This window comes from Chiloscyllium plagiosum, unplaced genomic scaffold (assembly GCF_037043375.1).
Source record: "Chiloscyllium plagiosum isolate Xiang-an unplaced genomic scaffold, Cpla_swu_hap1 HiC_scaffold_35, whole genome shotgun sequence".
NCBI classification, from domain to species: Eukaryota; Metazoa; Chordata; class Chondrichthyes; order Orectolobiformes; family Hemiscylliidae; genus Chiloscyllium; species Chiloscyllium plagiosum.
In genome coordinates this window covers 14,795,877-14,814,918 of record NW_028270173.1, presented here as the reverse complement: position 1 = coordinate 14,814,918, position 19,042 = coordinate 14,795,877, and the positions used below count along the sequence as shown (strand labels likewise).

Below are 19,042 nucleotides of genomic sequence, written 5' to 3'. Positions count from 1 at the left end.
CCTTACTAGGTAGCATCTTCAGTGGGCCTCCGGCGAAGCGCTGCTGATAATTCCTGCTTTCTATTTATATGTTTGGATTTTTTTTGGGTTGATGATGTTATTTCCTGTGGTGAAGTCACTTCCCATTCCTATTCTCAGGAGGTGGTAGATGGGGTCTAACTTGCTAATTCCTAGGTGAAGCACATAAAAATGTTCAAAACTGACTTAGTCCGGTTTTTAATCTACAAATAGGAAACAATTGCATTTAGGTTGTACCTTTTGCATCCTCCAGACATCTCAAACTTCATCATGTCCAGCAAAGTCATTTTGAAATGTAATGTTGGGATTGTAACAGCTAATTTACACTCCACAAACTGCCACACACAGCAATGTAATAACCAGATAGTCCCTTCTTTTGGAATTTTGATTAAACAAGAAATATTTACCAGGTCATCAGGACAAACTCCAGCTCTTTGAAATAGTGCCATGGGATCGCTTGCAGAGATGAAAAAAACTGCAGATGCTGGAATCCAAAATAGACAGGTAGGAGGCTGGAAGAACACAACAAACCAGGCAGCATCAGGAGGTGGAGAAGTCGACGTTTCGGGTGTAACCCTTCTCCACTTCCTGATGCTGCCTAGTTTGCTGTGTTCTTCCTGCCTCCTGCCTGTCTACCATAGGATCACTTGCAGCCACCTGATTGTGTAAGTGAAGCCTCAGTTTGATGTTAAAGGGTGGTCACCTCCAACCGTGCAACACTGCAATGGAATATCGATCTTAATTTTTGTGCTCAAGCTCTGGAGTTGGAGTTGAGCTTCAACCCAGAACATTGTGATTCAGAGGCTTATGTGGCAACTGAGGCAGTAGCTAACGTGGACAGGTATTGAGGGTTATTCAGAAGTGGAGGTGGTGACAGATAACAAATGCCGCTCAGGCCAAAAGCCACCATTGGGTCAGCCATAACCTTGCTGAACAGCAGACCAGGCTTGAGATGCTGAGTGGCCTACGCCTGGTCATTTTTATAAGTTTTATGTAAATCTCTGCTTTCATAAAACTGAATACCATAGAATTGATGCCTGAAATTGACAGGTATTTAAATGTTTAGAACAGAGAAAAGTACAGCACAGAACAGGCCCTTTGGTCCACGATGTTCTGCCGAGGGTTAATCCTTATGTAAAATAGAATAACTGAACCTACTCACCCCTCAACTCACTGCTATCCATGTGCATATCCAGCCGGTGCTTAAATGTTCCTAATGACTGTTTCCAGCACCACCGCTGGCAACGCATTGCATGCATTCACAACTCTCTGCGTAAAAAACCTTCCTCTGACGTCCCTACTATACCTTTCTCCTGATATCTTAAAATATGACCCATCGTACCAGTCAGTCCTGCCCTAGGGAAAAGTCTCTGGCTATTGACTCGAACCATTCCTCTCATTATCTTGTATACCTCGATCAGGTCATCTCTGTTCCTCTTTCTCTCCAGACAGAAAAATCCAAGCTTATTCAACCTCTCATCATAAGGCAAGCCCTCCAGTCCAGGCAGCATCCTGATAAACCTTCTTTGCACCCTCTCCAAAGCCTTTGTATCTTTTCTATAGTAGGACAAACCAGAACTGGACACAATATTCCAAGTGTGGTCTCTCCAGGGACTTGTAGAGCTGTAGCAAAACCTCGCGGCTCTTAAACTCGATTCCCTGTTAATGAAAGCCAAAACATCACAACCCTATCCACTTGGGTGGCAACTTTGAGGGATCCCTCTGTTCCTCCACACTGCCAAGAATGCTGTCTTTAATCCTATATTCAGCATTTGAGTTCGACCTTCCAAAATGTGTCACTTTGTATTTATCCAGGTTGAACTCCATCTGCCATTTTTCAACCCAGCTCTGCATCCTGTCTATGTTGCACTGCAGCCTGCAATAGCCCTCAATACTATTGATGGCACCTCCAACCTTTGTGACATCTGCAAATTTACTAACCCACCTCTCAACCTCCTCATCTAAGTCACTTATAAAAACTACAAAGAGCAGAGGCCCAAGAACAGAGCCCTGCGGGACCCCACTCAACACTGACCTCCAGGCAGAATACTTTTCCATCTACAACCATTCTCTGCCTTCTATCAGCCAGCCAACTCTGAATCCAGATAGCCAAATCTCCCTGTATCCCATACTTCCTGACTTTATGAATGAGCCTACCATGGGGGACCTTATCAAATGCCTTGGTGAAGTTCATATACACCGCATCCACTACTCTACCTTTGTTGACTTGTCTTGTCATCTCCTCAAAGAACTGAATAAGGCTTGACCTGCCCCTCACAAAGCCATGCTTGACTGCCTTTAATCACGCTGTGCTTTTCAAAATAGTCATAAATCCTATCCCTCAGAATTTTTTCCAAAACTTTGCTGACCACAGTCGTAAGACTGTGCCTTGCCATTTCCTCCCCAGTCTGTGTGCTGGTTATTCCAACATTAAAAAAAAAGTCAAAATGATCACTGAGTTGTGATGCTGTTATATTTCTTGTTGCTTCAATTGGCCTACAATTTAACAGTACTACCTTCCAAAGCTTTACCTGTTCAGGCAAATGTAATTGCAACTTCATTTCCAACTTTTGTGCTTAGGTGTAACCACTTTCCATAAAATATATAGTGCAATCTTAATTCCAATAAATCAATCATGCCCCGTGTCATGACCTCTGTCATGCAGAGCATGCAGTCAGTACACAAAGGCCTGAGGCTATTAGTGAAAAGACCACCTAGAAAAGCAACAGCTTGTATCAATGTCGTGTCTTCTAACCTCCAGCTTTAAGCGCTGTGGGTGTTTAGAATCTGTTGATGAAGCCATGTGAGTTGTGTATTTGCAGAGACTGGAGTAGACAGCTTAGCCACAGCTGCCTGCCCACACCTCTCAGGAATGCTGCTGATACTGTGCATCTTTCAACATCATCTGAACTGACCGTATTGCACAGTGACATTGAGGTGGGGCTTTTTCATTAGGAATTGTGTGGGTACACCTTGCTGTAATAAAGATTTGCTTTTATTACTCAAAACAATATTGACATTAAGGCTAAGCTATGCTTTCCGGCACAGACCTGCGAGTGAAGTTGGAACCACTTTCACCGGCATCTTCACGCTGCTCAGATTCTTCACTTGCTTCCTCATGTGACATTCCCCTTTTATCTCAGGTGAGCAAGCAAGTTTGTAAACTGCCAAGTTGATGCCATCTTTAATAGATTGTTATATTTCATATGCGTTTGATATCGTGGAAAGCTGCGATGAAAGGGAATTAGTTGAAATCGCTTTCCATCTATCTTCCTTTGTATCTGAAAACTCTTTTTGTGCAAATTAGTCTCCAGAAGCTCAGCACTAGCTTCTCTGCAGATGAACAATCGCTCCTCTTTCAAATCAGACAAACTCCTGCAGATGTGCATTCAGTTGCAGAGCATCTGTGCCTGAACATTCCTTTCCCAAAAAAGAAATTGAGTGTAAATATGGAGGAAAATATATTGTGGACGATGAGAAAAGAGCACGGGGAGTGGGATGAATTTGTGAGCTTTACTGAAAATCTGCTGCAGGCCGTATGGGCCGAAGTGCCTCATCGTGCGGTCTGTAATTCCCGAGTTCTCCTTCTCCAATGGAAGGCTCACTCGAGATCACCTTCCCACTCGATACTCATCCATGGACTGCTGGTAATTGCTGGTCTGTCTTTTTGAAATGGAACGTGAAGGGCACCTTTGCCGAGCGTTCATCATGGTGGAGCAAATCTCTTCTGTTAGTCACTTCCACCTCTGGACAGCTGGTAACGTGGATACTGAGGTAACTGTGCCTTTAAGCCCTTCCTCAATTTTCTGTCTCTCTCTCTCTCCCCTCATCCAGAGAGAGCAAAAGATAGTTAGATAACTCCGATCATTTGGGCTGAGCAGGGAGAGAGCGAAACCTCTTACAATGTTGCTCAGAAATGCTCAGGTCTGTGTGGTAGGTGCAACAACTTGGGCATAAAATAGATACCTGGATTAGCAATGAAAATCCAAAGTGTCTATTGACACCACTGTTTCGATGAATGAGCTAGAGACAGTATTTACAGCAGATTTCACAAGTTTATTAATGCAGTGCACAACAGCAATCAGTGTGCAGAGCCTTATTTTTATCTTTACAAACTGCAGCTAGTCAGATCTATGACTAAAACTACAGCAAAGTCTTACGATTAAAAAGTGTACAGTAAAATGCAGTGATTGAAGGGCAATCTTTAACACAAATTGTATATTTTTCTGGGGAAGGAGTGATGGATACAAATTGAGTAACCTAAATGCCAGTCACTTCTTATAGTGTGGTCTCAATGGGGAATTACCCAAGCACTTCCATTTCTCTAAACAGTATCATGAAATTCTCTCACCTATGAACCTTGCCTTTGGGAATGGCTACAGTCTGAGATGTCCAACCTCTCATCATCCAGGGAAGGCTATATACTAGGACAGAATGAGGGCTTTGAGAGTAATGGGGAACGGGCCACTTTTGTCAAATTGTACCAGTCGTGTCAAGACTCTCTTTCTTTTCTCTTCCAATGCAAAGCCTCATCAGAACGTAAACACGGAGCCAACTCTTCCAGTCGTGAAAACTGAGGATCCGCCTACACCGCCCAGTGTATTTGGGGATGTTCTCAACCCACCACTGAACATTGTCCAGCTCAGCATGGTGAAAAAGGAAAATGAGACCTCGCCGGTGAAACAAGGACCAGCAAGTAAATGGCATTCTTTAACTGAGAAAATGTAACCTTTTTTTAAAATACAGTCATGTTTTGAGAGTGAGGCTTGGTCTAAAATTGTGAAAGAGAGAATATTTTGAGTACAGGTCCTGGCAATTGCAATCTCCAGGTTGGCAAATGGAACCAAATGTGACTTGTGCTTAACCCACGTGCTACACAGAAAACTTTATCATGCTTCCACTGGGGTTTGTCTGACAAATGATTAATAGTCACATTCGTAGGGGAGGGAAACTTGCTGAACCACTACAGTTCATATTAGATAAATCCATGGAATTGTTAAGGTACAGAATTTGTTATCACTCATCCAGGAATATGGTGAGATCGCACTGAAAGTCCTGTGAACTGTTTGCTCTCCATTTTATTGAAAGGGGTGCAGAGGCACCGTGAGTACAAAAACGATCTGTCAGAATAAGAGCAGAGCTGAGGTTATAACTTTCAGCAAAGTAATCTTCTCGCTCAGCATAAGAAGGATGGGGATAGGGTGTGCATAGATGGTTATTGGTGACCTGAGATCTTCAAAATTATAAAGGGATTCAAGAAAGTAGACAGAGAGGGGACCTTTCCACTTGCTAGAAGCACAGTGAACAAGATTTCAGAAACTGATTCTAAATCTGAAACCATAAAAAAAATTTGATAATTCAGAAGAAACTTTTCTTCACCCAGAGTGTGATTGAGACCAAGGAGTAGTTGAGGAAAAAGGCATGCATGTATTTGAGATGAAGCTTAAATAGATGAGGGAGAAAGCAGAGGATTTGTTGTATAGAGGAATGTGGGAGGCAGCTCCTGTGGAACTTACCCATCAAGATGGGTCAGTTGAGCTAAATGAGTGGTTGCTAACCTCTTAATTGATCAAATAGATAATGCATTGCTCTGAAGCTGTGTTCAGCTTCTTCTGTTGGTCCTTGAGAATATGTGCCTCAGCCTGTGCTTGAGGCAAACATCTACAAGGGTGCTGTAGGCCTTGGAATAACGTACCAAATGGTGCTGGTTGTCCGCTGTCTTCCAAACTGTGATTGAGACAGACTGACCCTTCGGCCATGGGAATCTTTCACTCGCTCAATCATTCTGACCTTTGTTTGAGCACAGGGCTTAGGAGTGGAAGACCAGTGTCTAGTGCCCACTGTACCATACAAAATTCACCTTTGGAAGTTTGTTTGCTCTTTTCATCATGCTAAAATATAGCTTCAGGTGTTGTAACAGAGAAGGGAATTGGGTTTTAAATTTATCGTCTCGCTGGAGACTATGCTATTATTTTTGCAGTCCAACTTGTGGTGCAGGAGGTCTGCTGATGTTTTCTGTGATTTCACTTTTGTCTCTCCTTTGCTCCAGTTCAACCCGCCACAAATGTGAAGGCGAACAGCATCTTGTGCAACAAGCAGAACATCCAGCCTCAACCAGTTGTCGCGACAACGCTGTCCACTGCTCCGGCCACCAGCCCAGCAAAGACCATCATGCTTCAGTCGGTACAGACTAGCTTGCCAGTGTCTCAGCAACAGAGTCTACCGTTGAAGCAAACCATTCCAGGTACACATCTGCTAGCTTTCCTTTTTTTTAATTCGGTGAGCTTCCTCTGACTTTCACATCTTTAGAGTTTACTTGCTCACAGAAGACACGTGACCCATGTAATGTCTGCTCACTTGGCAAAGGAAGCGAGGGATGCAGGATCTACTTTCTCATTCTACTGATTCCTTTAGAGGATTCTGCAAGGAAAGGGGCTGTTTGGACTATCCTTGCTCTGCCAAAGAGCTTCTCATTTAGTCGCACGTCCATGTCCTTTTCCAATAGTGTAGCCATTTTCTGTTGTGTAGCGATGTGTTCTGCATTGCCTTTCAAGCAGGGCATTTTAGTTCATAACTTATTGAAAAAGAAAACAAAAGACCCTCCACTTCCCATTTGTTTGCCAGTTTCCTTAAATCCTGTTGCCGACAGTAATGCCAAAAAAAGCTAATAAAGCATAAAAGATCATGAACTTTATAAGTAGGTGCATCGAGTACAAGAGCAGCAAGTAACATTAAACTCATAAAAATGGGTTCATCCTGAGTTTGGATTATTGCATCATGTTCTGGACATTGCACTTTATGGAGGATTAGATGGCATTGGACTGTATGGGGAAAGGATCCATGAGAATGAGAAACTTCAGTTACATTGAGAGATTGGAGAAGCAAGGATTACGGGGAGATTTGCAAGTGGGATGCAAAATCTTGAGGGATGGGGTCAGAACGCGTGGGGAGGACCTCTTGCTGTTGAATTTAGTTAGTTTTAAAAAAAGAAGCAATGGCAATGTGAAGAAAATTGCAACTAAACCTGTTCAGTCGTCATCCCATACTCACTGATCTATATTGGCAGCATATCATCCTTAAAGTTCTTATCCTTATCCCAGCATGAATCTTTCCTATTGGAACTGACTCTAGCCCTGCAACCATCCAAGATATCAGCTCTCCTCCATTTGTGACTTTTGAGCATGCCGAATTGTAATAGCTGCACAGTCAGTGGCTGCGCTTTCAACTGCACACTTCCAAGCTCTGAATAACCCTCCTTAAACCTCTTCAGCCTCTTCTCCCTAAGAAAATCCTTAAGACCTACTTATTTAACCAAGCCTTGGTTATTTATCCTTGCATCTTATGTGGCTCAGAGTCAATTTTTTTTTTTTTTGGTAACACCCCTGTGAGGTGCCAAGACACTCTGCCAATGTCAGTTTTGAAATTTTAAAAAATCTCACAAAACCAGCTTATAGTCCAACAGGTTTATTTGGAAGTACAGTACTAGCTTTCGGAGCACTGCTTCTCCTTCAGGTAACTAGTGGGGCAGGATTATAAGACATAATGTACAGCAAATGGTCACCGTGTCATGCAATTAAAACAATATACTGAACGAATCCAGATGCTGTTAGGTTGTTTTAATGTCAGTTGTTGTTGCTCTAATGCATCATTTGCTTGCCACCACTGGATGGCACAAGTGAACATTTTACTGTGTAAGGTACAAAGTGTATTTGCTCCTCTCCCTGCATGTTCCCTTGAAAGGTTTAAATGCTCAAGTACAAAGCTGCAAAACATGTTTGTATAAAGGCTGATTCAGCAATGTTCCAAATCAAATTGGAGTCCAGAAACGTGCACCATATCTCAATTAAAACAAAATTCATACTCAGAGCTTAAGATCAAAGACTCTGCTTTTTAACTGTGGTTCATTTAATTGCAGATGAACTGGGCTGGTAATTAATTGTTCCTATGTAGCTTTAAAAGATCATTTGAACAGATGCAGTTATACCTTGGTCATGCTTTCCAGTAATGTGCTCTCTGAGACAGTCCTGTTTCAACCTAAATATAGTGTTGTCAACGCCATGTGTACTGGGAACATTTTAATCTGCTTGACAAAAAACTGCTGGTCTTCCTATCAGGATAAAGATGCAAAGTGGGTGGGGGTGGGGAAGGGGGGTGGAGGGTGTATGATCACATGCTGCTGTATCCTGTGAAGGGAAGTAATTAGAGTCATAGAGATGTACAGCATGGAAACATACCCTTCGGTCCAACCCGTCCATGCCAACCAGATATCCCAACCCAATCTAGTCCCACCTGCCAGCATCTAGCCCATATCTCTCACCCCTTCTTATTCATATACCCATCCAAATGCCTTTTAAATGTTGCAATTGTACCAGCCTCCACCACTTCCTCTGGCAGCTCATTCCACACACGTACCACCCTCTGTGTAAAAAAGTTGCCCCTTAGGTCTCCCTCATATCTTTCCTCTCTCACCCTAAACCTATGCCCTCTAGTTCTGGAATCCCCCCACTCCAGGGAAAAGACTTTGTCTATTTATCCTATCCATGCCCCTCATAATTTCGTAAACCTCTATAAGGTCACTATTCAGCCTCCGATGCTCTAGGGAAAACAGCCCCAGCCTGTTCAGCCTCTCCCTATAGCTCAAATCCTCCAACCCTGGCAACATCGTTGTAAATCTTTTCTGAACTCTTTCAAATTTCACAGCATCTTTCCGATAGGAAGGAGACCAGAATTGCACGCAATCTTCCAACAGTGGCGTAACAAATGTCCTGTACAGCCACAACATGACCTCCCAACTCCTGTACTCAATACTCTTGACCAATAAAGGAAAGTATACCAAACAACGTCTTCACTATCCTGTCTACCTGCGATTCCACTTTCAAAGGTCTATGAACCTGCACTCCAAGGTCTCTTTGTTCAGCAACACTCCCTAGGACCTTATCATAAAGTGCATAAGTCCTGTTAAGATTTGCTTTCCCAAAATGCAGCACCTTGCATTTATCTGAGAATTACCTTCTCAGAATCTCTCTACATTTTGTATGAGTATCCAGAGAGGGACAGATTTGCAAACATATCAGATGCAGTCACCATCAATGAGACCCTTATTAACGCTGTATGTTCCTATGCTCTGGAACATTGTCTGAAAAGGTGATTAAAGCAGTCAGACAGTGTTAACTATAACAAAATTTTGGATTAAAAAGAATCTTGAAGTGGGAATACTTGGAGTGTGATTTCGAATCAGGAAACGGTAGAATCAATATGATTGCTTGTTCAAAGAACCAGTGCAAGTTGGATAGCTGCCTCCTCTCTGTGCCATCCACTGTAATAATTAAAAACTAATGGTGCGCTTTGTACATCTGGCTCTTTTCGCTTAATGAACTAAAAGTGAAAGTAAGTGGAATGTGTTTTTGGAGGATGTTAAAAGTTGTCTTTTTTGCACAAGTGTCGAGGCAGTCTGTGGTTCTGGCCCAGTCAGACCTGGTGAGAATTCCTGTCCAGGGACTGATCAAAGTACCAGCAGTGACTGGGGTCGCCAGCAACTGTAAGCCAGCCAGTGGCATCTGCAACAAGATCGCTATCAACAAATCTGCCAACAAACCAATCGTGCCCGCACCAACACAGACGGAAACTAACACTTCAGAGATCGACGTGAGTACAGTAGTTGCTGGAGATTGGATATCCTAACTCCTTTTCAAAGTAAATCTTTTCGCTTTAAACTTGATCGAATATTATCTGAAAGAGGAAGGAATACATTTCCAGAAATTCTGGTGCTGAGTTTGGATAACATAAATAGTCTGGACTTGATTTTTTCAAGTTCGTGTGTACTCCATTAATGTCCTGGATCAATATTTATCCTGCAGCAGCATCGTTTTTAAAACAATAGTGGCATGATGGCTGAGTGGTTCACACTGCTGCCTCACAGCACCAGGTACCTCAGTTCAATTCTGTCCTTGGGCAACTGTCAGTGTGGAATTTGCATGTTCTCCCGTGTCTGTGTAGGTTTCCTCGGATTTCCTCCCACAGTTCAAATATATGCAGGTTAGGTGAATTGGCCATGCTAAATTGCCCCAGGGATGTGCAGGTTAGGTGGATTAGCCAGGAAAAATGTGGCATTTACTAGGACAGGGTGATAAAGATGCTCTTCAGAGAGTCGGTGCAAACTCTGTGTGCCAAATGACCTCTTTCTGCACAGTAGGGATGCTACTATTCAATGACTTGGTCACCTAATTCAGTATGTTTGTGAGATAATTTGTTTATAATTTGTTTTCTGCATTTCCCAAACTAAATCTTCAAAAGGGTTGGTCATTGTCCGTGAAGCACTTGAGGATGCCATCATGTAGTGGTGGGCACTATATAAATGTCAGTTGGTTGTCCATGAATTTCATGGTAGTAGTAGTCACTACAAAGATGTGCTGCAGAAGATCACCAAGTCACCTTAAAGCCCCTACCATCCTGTAATTTCTATCACCTAGAAAGGCAAGGGCAGCAGATGTATGGGAGTGCCATGTCCCCATTCAAACCTCATACTGCCCTAACTTGGAACTATATGGCGGTTCCTTTCTGGGTCAAAATCTTGGAAGTCTGTCCCTGAATAGCACTGTGGATGCATCTCCATGAGATGAACTAGCTTCACCACTTTCAGGGTTATTAGGATGGGCAGCAAATGCTGGCCTTGCCAGTGATGCCCACTGTCCACAAGCAGATTTTGGTTTGAAGTGTTAAGCCAAAGGTCAGGTGATCAAATGGTTTTAGCTTGAGTTTTAAATGGAGAGAGAGAGCAGGCTGAAAGGTCTGAGGTGGGATTCCAGCGTTCTCAGTCTTGATCTAGCAAGGTTGAGATGAATAGTATGGAGATGTTGAGAGAGTAAGGGAGGGAGAAAGAAAGACAGAAAGACAAAGAAAGACATGCTAATTGGCTAGCTCAAGTTGGGTGGGAAAACGTTCACGTGGTACTTTAATACCGGTAAAAACTTCAATGTAATTCTGTTTATAACTCCGCCTCGCTTAGATCAAACTGCTAAAGCGGCAGCAGCGAATGATCAAGAATCGGGAGTCGGCCTGCCAGTCCCGTAAAAAGAAGAAAGAATATCTCCAGGGTCTGGAGAGCAAATTGCGCGAGGCACTCAGTGAGAATGAGAAGCTGAAAAGGGAGAACTCACTGCTGAAAAAGAAACTAGACAGCATCATGTCCGAGGTGAGAAGCTTGACAGTTATGTTTGTGTGTGTGTGTACACAATATGTATCACTGTGTGTACATTTCTGCACCTGTCCATCCAGAGACGGTATATGGGGGGGTCTCCCATGGTAATAATTAAGGAGTAACCAGCTCTCTCCAAGCTCCTGGATCACTGCTTCTGTCAAGCAACATTGGTTTATAAAGCCTGAGAACTGCTCAATCATCCTTTTTACTTGTTTTGTAGTATTACTGCGTACCACATAGGTGAGATCTAAAAAACCTGCTTCCCTTCTGGGATGTGGTAGGTCTTGCAATATAGATAGGTTTTTTTTGTTATTTGACCATTTTTGTTTTTGCCTTGTAGATGCAGCATGGCTGTTGTTGTATCAGGATGTTGGACCTAATTGAGCAGGTCACTCTGAATTAGCCAAGCTTCAGAATTGGTTGGACTGCACCCATGCTTTTCTTTAAAAAGGTTAGGTTTGTCTAGTTGGGAAAGCATTTTGAATGCAAGAAAATGGTGGAAGGCAGATTACTGACTCCATGGTTAAGTTCTAGAGTTTGCAACTCCTCATTGTAGAACAGTGCGGCACAGAAAATTTTCAGCCTTTGAGAAAGCTGGTACAGACTCAGCAATCCAGTTAGTCCCACTGTCCTGCACCATACTCCTGTTATTTCTTCACGTATTTCAGTGACTGTTAAGGGACTTGGCAGGGTGAATGCTGAGAAGATGTTTCCCCTCACAAGACTGTCAAGGACCAGAGGGTATAGTCTCAGGATAAAGGGGTGCCAGTTTAGGACTGAAGTGAGGAGGGGTTTCTCCGCTCAGAAGGTGGAGAGTCTTTGGAGCTGTTTGCTGCAGCCTTTGTGGGAGAAAGCCTTTGTGTTTATTAAAGGTTGAGATGCAAAGGTTCTTGACCAATAGGGGAATCAAAGGTTATAGGAGAACGGCAGGAATGTGGACATGGGGAATATCAGATCAACCATGTTCCTATTGAATAGCTGAGCAGGTTCATGGGGCCGAATGGACTTTTCCTGTTTGTATCACTTACAGTCCTATTTATCCAACTGTGTTTTGGAAATTGTGAATGAATCGTTATGCACTTCCTATACATTCCAAATCCTAACACCTTGTCCAAAACATACAGTCCCTTCTGTGACTACCAGTTATTTTGTATTCATTTTAAAGCTGTACTATCTGATTGACCCTTGAGCCATTTCGTCACTTTCATTTTGTCTGAAACCTTCATGAATTTGAGCACATCTGTCAAATCTCCCATTTACCTTCTCTGCTCTTAAAGCAAAAGCCACAGGTTCTTTGTGAAATATATACGATCCTGAGGGGACTGGATGGAGTAAGTACTGACAGGATTTTTCCTCCTGTGCTGGAAACCAGAACCATGGGGCACAGTTTCAGTGTAAGAAGTTTTGCTTTTTGATGAAGATGAGAAGAGTGGAATTTGTGGAATTCTCTTTCGTAGAAAACAATCAAGACTAGGTCACTGAATTTATTCAAGGTTGGGCTAGATAGATTATTGATTGGCAGTGGGAGTCCAGGATTGTGAGTCAAGACCATGATATTAGCTAATAAGATCTAGCAGCAGATTTATGCCATTCACCCACTGAATCTGCTGTGCCATTCAGTCATGGCTAAGATGTTTGTCGACCCCATTCTCCCTGTAATTCTTGATCTCCTTACTAACCAAGAACTGATCTATCGCTCTCTGAAATTCACTCAATGACTTATTGCAGTGGAGAAGGCTGAGTTCCATTGATTAGCACCCTCTGGCTGAAGAAATTCCTCCTCATATTAGTTCTAAAGAGTTGTGCCTTCACTCTGAGACTGTCCTTGGGTTCTAGACCCTCCTAGTGAAAACATCTTCTCGACGTCCACTATGTCCAGTTATTATGAAATGATGGAGCTAATTAGAAGATTCAAAGGGCTCACTCCTCCTAAACTTTGTATTCAATTTATTCACGTTACTGTAATCCCTCAGTACTGTAACCAGTCCATTAGATCTCTTTATATCCTGAGTTTTTGTGTATGTTTGATCAGTGTACAAAACTACTATTGTACATCTGGGCCAGAATTGCTCCAAAATAATAGCACCTCATGGTTTAGACAGCAGCCTAGCTTGTTGGAAAAGTGATTTTGCAAAAACTAGTCTTCAGACTGTATAATGTACAGCTACTCTGGTCCTGTAAAGAGAGTCTGTGAAGTTTGCTTTCTGCCTGGTCATAGGAGGGGCAAGATTTACTAGGGACCGAACGGGCACCTTGTTCAGCAGAGGGTGCTGCATGAATGTAATGAGCTGCCAGAGGAGGTGGTGGAGGCAGATACAATTACAACATTGAAAGGGTATCTGGATGAGTACATGAATAGGAAGGGTTTCGAGGGATATGGGCCAAATGCTGTCAAATGGGACTAGATTTGGTTAGAATATCTGGTTGGCATGGACGGGTTGGACTGAAAGGTCTGTTTCCAAGTTTTACAGCTCCATAACTCTGTTTACCAGTTCAGGAACAGCAGCAGTCATCCTGATTCCTGATGAAGGGCTTTTGCAGGAAAACATCGATTTTCCTGCTCCTCGGATGCTGCCTGACCTGTGTTTTTCCAGCGCCACTCTCAACTCTAATCTTCTTACTTTTGCTTAGCAATCATCTCAAATGCAGATGTAGTTCTTCTGTCAGCCAGGAGGGGGTGATGTTGTTCCAGATTTGTCTGCAGTAATTGTGCACTTATTCCAGCTCCTCCCCAGGATCTCTGTGTGGAACTCTGAACCACCCTGGTCTTTCCTCCCCTTTAAACATGCAAGCTGTGTGTTGCTTATTACTTTGCAATTTATATTCTCTTTGCTTCACCAAAATATTCTATTAGGTCACTTGATTTATTTAAACATACATGCATCAGATTTCTGAACTAGGACCAGGAGTAGGTCACTGGGCCTCCAGTCTGCTCTGCCATGTAATAAAAGTCTGATGTAATAGTTCCACCTTCCCGCCCAAACTCTAGTCATTCATTACAGCTTTTCAAGAATGTACCTATGTCCAGCTTATAGATATTAAACACACTGCCGCTTCCACCATCTTTCAAAAAGAAAGAGTTCCAAACATTCACTGACCTTAGTGAGAATTTCTTTCCATCAATCTCTGTCTTAAATGTGCAAAACAAATCTCACCTCATCTCCCTTTTGAGTGTCCAACCACACTGGTTTCATGGGAATTCCAAAGTTACCCTTTAAGATGGGACAGAATCTGAGACAGTAAAAGTATGTGTTGGAGTGTAAATGCATTCCACTCCAACTTGGGCATGGTTCCATAATGGGACCTGTAACTGGATTAATCATCGTGGATGGGACTGATCCAGTCACATCAGAGAAAAACCTTATTGTGGCAGCCAGAGTATTTGAATTCAATGTAATAAATCTGAAGTAAGAATGCAATCCTGATTATGTTTATAAAATGACTGGATTGTCAGTGAGCGCTCTGCTCAGTAATCACCAAACTCTGATGGCTGCATTTGGAGTGTGCAGTGTTGGTGAGAAAGACTTCCCTCCAGTCTCAGAAGCGGGGTGCTGCTTGTTAGTGACAAAAGTACAGAGGAGACCAAAAAGTAAGCATCCCAGATAGGAGTGATGACTGGCATCTCCAATAAAATAAGCATAACCTGGCAGGGATCAGCATTTGCGCCTTTAATCCCACAACAAACCAGACTAAACAGTCGGGGCTGTTTGCTCCAAAAATGAAGCAAATGTTGAGTGATGCCTTGAGAGAAGTCTTCAAGGCCACTCCATTTTATAAAAGACACAGGATAGGGAGCGAGAGTCATCTTAACTGCTCCACAACCCCTCTACTTTTATCAGTTGAAGAATGTATTCTAGCTGAACCATATTTCTTTGAATATTTTGTTATTTGTGGGATGAGTGTCACGGGCTGCCAGCATTTGTTGCCCATATCACAGTGTCCTTGAACCTTCTTGAAGTGCTGCCATCTGCCTGATGCTGAAGCCCTGTGTTGTTCAGTTGGACACCTAGTGACTCAGAAGTTAATCTATAATCAGAAATAACCAATGAATAGCATGCAACTGTCTCTTAGCCAAATAGCCTCCTACTCCTTTTTTCTATGTTTTGGCTTACCCTTCATTTCCATCAAAGAAAAGTATCTTGATGTAGTTGGGCAATGAAAGACTGGAGGAGGCTGATTACCCCTGGCAGTTCTGTGAAACTGCTGTTGTCCCTGCATTTGAGCACTTTGCAGCATCAGTGTGTCACTTGCCTTTGAACCTGAGGACCTCCTGATGTCCCATCCTGTGTCGGACATCTGTAAATCATCATTTCAATGATTGCGAACAAAATAATTAGTTTTATTTAACGTAGAACATTCGTGAGAACTTAGTGGCCTATTTGCTTTTTGAAGCTGAGGTAGCATTTGACTTTAGTTTCTGAAGCATATGCTTGCTCTCCCACTTTTAGTCAAGTGCAGGTTCAAACTTAGCAAAGCTTCAGTGGTGTCCCTGTGCCGCAGTGACCCAGAGATATTTTGGGGAGGTTACCATAATTGGGCGAGAATCCCATGAGATTTAATGGAACTGACAGGTTAAGTGAGTGTTGCTCCTGAGTCTTTCACCTAATGAGAATGGGAAGAAATGCTGGAATTCCCATAATGAACTTTTGTGGTGCCTGATCCCCTCCACATTTAGGCACAGGAATGGTTCTAGATGTGAGATTGAATAACTGGAGCTTGAGAAATTAAGCGGCCTACAGTGTGTAGTACCTAACTAAATAATTGGCATTCTTTCAAATGGCAGAACTCTCAAGCCATCAGTTTGCTAGACTTGTGTCCATGGGTGGAGACTGTTGCAGATTTGTTTAACATTTAATTGATGTGCATTCCCATCTTTTTAATTTTCAGAACACAGAATTGAAGTTAGGCTCAGGCAATCGTAAAGCAGTGTGTGTGATGGTCTTTCTGCTCTTCGTCACATTCACCTTTGGACCTGCCAGGTGAGAGAAAGTTTTTTGGTGGTCTTATCTCAGGAAGGATTTTCCAGCTATGAAGGGAGAATAACAACGATTTGCCAGACTAAGTCTTAGGATGGCAGAACTGATATGTGAAGAGAGACTGGATCAGTTAGGACTATATTCACTGGAGTTTGTGGGACTTTTTCAAGATGAGTTGGGTATAGTGCTCAGACTAAAAGAATCCAAGGGTATGGGGGAAAAGCAGGAACAGGATACTGAATTAGATGATCAGCCATGATTGTATTGAAGGGCAAAGCAGTCTCAAAGGGCCGAATAGCCTACTTCTGCGACTGTTTTCTATGTTTCTGTGTCTCCTCATTGGAAAGAGAAATAGAGGTGTTCTCGTTATGGTGCCACCTTTCTCAAGCTTACATTTCCCTTGGATTGATTTCTGATTTTAATAGTTGGGGATGGGGCATTTCTTCCATTCTAAAAATCTCATCCTCCTTTTCAAATCCTGTCATGCCTTTGTTCCCTTTATAACTCTGTAAACTCTGCGCATTTACAGTCCTGCAGATCAAAGTTTGATCCACACCCTCTCCACTATGTTTAATGTTCCTTGCCTCCCTCACCAATCATGCAGAGTAGCAGCAATGTACCATCCACACAATGCGGACCTGTGGCAAGGCTCCTTTAACAGTGGCTGCCAAACCTTCAGCCTCTTTCACCTGGGAAGGCCAGGACAGCAGATGTGCCTGTACCTGTAAATTGTCCTTGAAGCCATGTACCTTCTTCACTTGGAACCATATTGCCTCTCCTTCATTATTGTTGGGTTAGAATCCAAGAGCTATACATGGATTTTAGTAAGGCATTTGATAAGGTTCCCCATGGTAGGCTTATGCGGAAAGTCAGGTACATGGGATAGAGGGAAATTTGGCCAGTTGGATAGAAAACTGGCTATCCGGTCGACGTCAGAGAGTGGTAGTAGATGGTAAATATTCAGCCTGGAGCCCAGTTACAAGTGGAGTTCTGCAGGGATCAGTTCTGGGTCCTCTGCTGTTTGTAATTTTTATTAATGACTTGGAAGAGGGAATCGAAGGGTGAGTCAGTAAATTTGCAGATGATACGAAGATTGGTGGAGTTGTGAATAGTGAGGAGGGCTGTTGTCAGCTGCAAAGGGACTTAGATATGATGCAGAGCTGGGCTGAGGAGTGGCAGATGGAGTTCAACCCAGCCAAGTGTGAGGTTGTCCATTTTGGAAGGTCAAATAAGAATGCGCAATACAGGGTTAACGGTAGGGTTCTTAGTAAGGTGGAGGAGCAGAGGGATCTTGGGGTCTATGTTCATAGATCTTTGAAAGTTGCCACTCAGGTGGATAGAGCTTGTAAGAAGGCCTATGGTGTATCAGCGTTCATTAGCAGAGGGATTGAATTCAAGAGTCGTGAAGTGATTTGTGATATGGGGATTAGGTACAGTGCCAGTTAAATGGGTGAAGATCAATGTGCACTTCAGTCAAGTGCTGAAGAGAGCCATCTCTTTCAGATAAATCCTTTTGTAATCTTCTTTCTGGCAACTGCTGCCAATTTTTGTTTTTTCATCCAATTTTCCAAAAGGCTTTTGCGTAATTGTCAGTTCAGGCCTAGTGCAGTCTGTGGTTTGTGTCAAAGAGGCAGCATGATACAATGCATAGTTTCTGAGTTGAAACACATCCCCTTCATGTCCTACTAGTTTGAGGCTCTTGTTGAAAGTAAACAGCTCCCAGAATAGTGATGGTGGTTTCTTGGCACCTTTCAAAGTGTTCTATAGCCAGTGAGAGCTTTCCCCATGAAGTGGAGTCATTTTTTGCAATATGTACAATTGGCTGCATAGACCAGCACTGGGAACGTCTGGCTCGATTTTGTGCTCCTGCACCTGGAGTGAATTTAAAACCCATGACCTGATGAATCAGAAGTGAAAATGCTACCAACTGACTGGAGGGCCAGCTGTGACATATTGGTCCATCTCTGGGTATCTCTGGTTCAGAACTTCAAAACTACTTTGGCTGTCCAAAGGGAACCAACTAAAGTCAAGGCTATTCAATCTCACGCTAACCCACCAGTAAAACACCAAGCATATTATTTCTGGCACTACAGCCTGCAAACTCTGCCTGTGCTGCTTACAACTTCAGGGAAGCAGCCACCCCTGCACTATTTCTAAAAGTACCAAAGTGCAAACTAATTCAGTCTCTTAGCCTGAAAGGCTAAACTTGACTTTGAAGTATCATCTGTTGATTGTCCAGCTGTCCTTTTCCATCCCATGCAACTCGGCTCGAGATTTGCTTTCCTGGTTTAAGTCCTGTCAGGTGGCTCTATGGAGATTAGCCACCATGTGATTATAGATGTTCAGCCAACAGCAGTCATTCAGGGACACAAAGGGTTAAGGCACTGTTTCACTGGGAGAGAAATTATTCCCTGTGAATATGTATATTGAAAAATGCACCGCAGGAGTGCTGGTGAAGTAATTAAAAATTACCATCTTGTTTGCCTTCCAAGATTTTGTTCGTTGCATGACTCCTACACATACGAATCCCTACATGATGTTACGCTGTGCCTCATTGCTAATCTCACAGTCCTGTAACCCTCCAACTTCAATGCAATCCTCCAATTTGACTGTATCAATCTTGCAAAGCACCAGTTTTATTCACCCCTCAACAGTGGTGGCTGTATCTTCAGCTACCCCAGCTGTAAGCTCTGAAATTCCCTTCCTCCATCTCTCAGGATGTTTACTGCTCTCTCTTTTGGGATGGCTGCAACTTAGAAAAAAATTTCTGCTTTCAGATTTGCCCTAATATCTCTCTATGTGGCATAATGTCAGATTGTTTTTTGAGTTTTCTCCTGTGAAGTGCCTTGAA

General features: G+C 42.9%; 1 protein-coding gene across 3 annotated transcripts in view; it reads left to right on the top strand.

The window, feature by feature from the left end:
• Positions 1–19,042, top strand: part of atf6b (activating transcription factor 6 beta) — a 99,891-nt gene that overhangs the window by 32,886 nt on the left and 47,963 nt on the right. For 2 of the 3 annotated variants that reach the window (XM_043678193.2, XM_087979295.1), the window contains exons 4-9: positions 3,067–3,161; positions 4,546–4,714; positions 6,068–6,262; positions 9,458–9,663; positions 11,024–11,209; positions 16,103–16,194. In XM_043678193.2, the coding sequence (XP_043534128.1) occupies positions 3,067–3,161; positions 4,546–4,714; positions 6,068–6,262; positions 9,458–9,663; positions 11,024–11,209; positions 16,103–16,194 (943 nt within the window). The remainder of the gene's footprint in view (positions 1–3,066; positions 3,162–4,545; positions 4,715–6,067; positions 6,263–9,457; positions 9,664–11,023; positions 11,210–16,102; positions 16,195–19,042) is intronic. The other variant, XM_087979296.1, reaches the window with a different exon arrangement.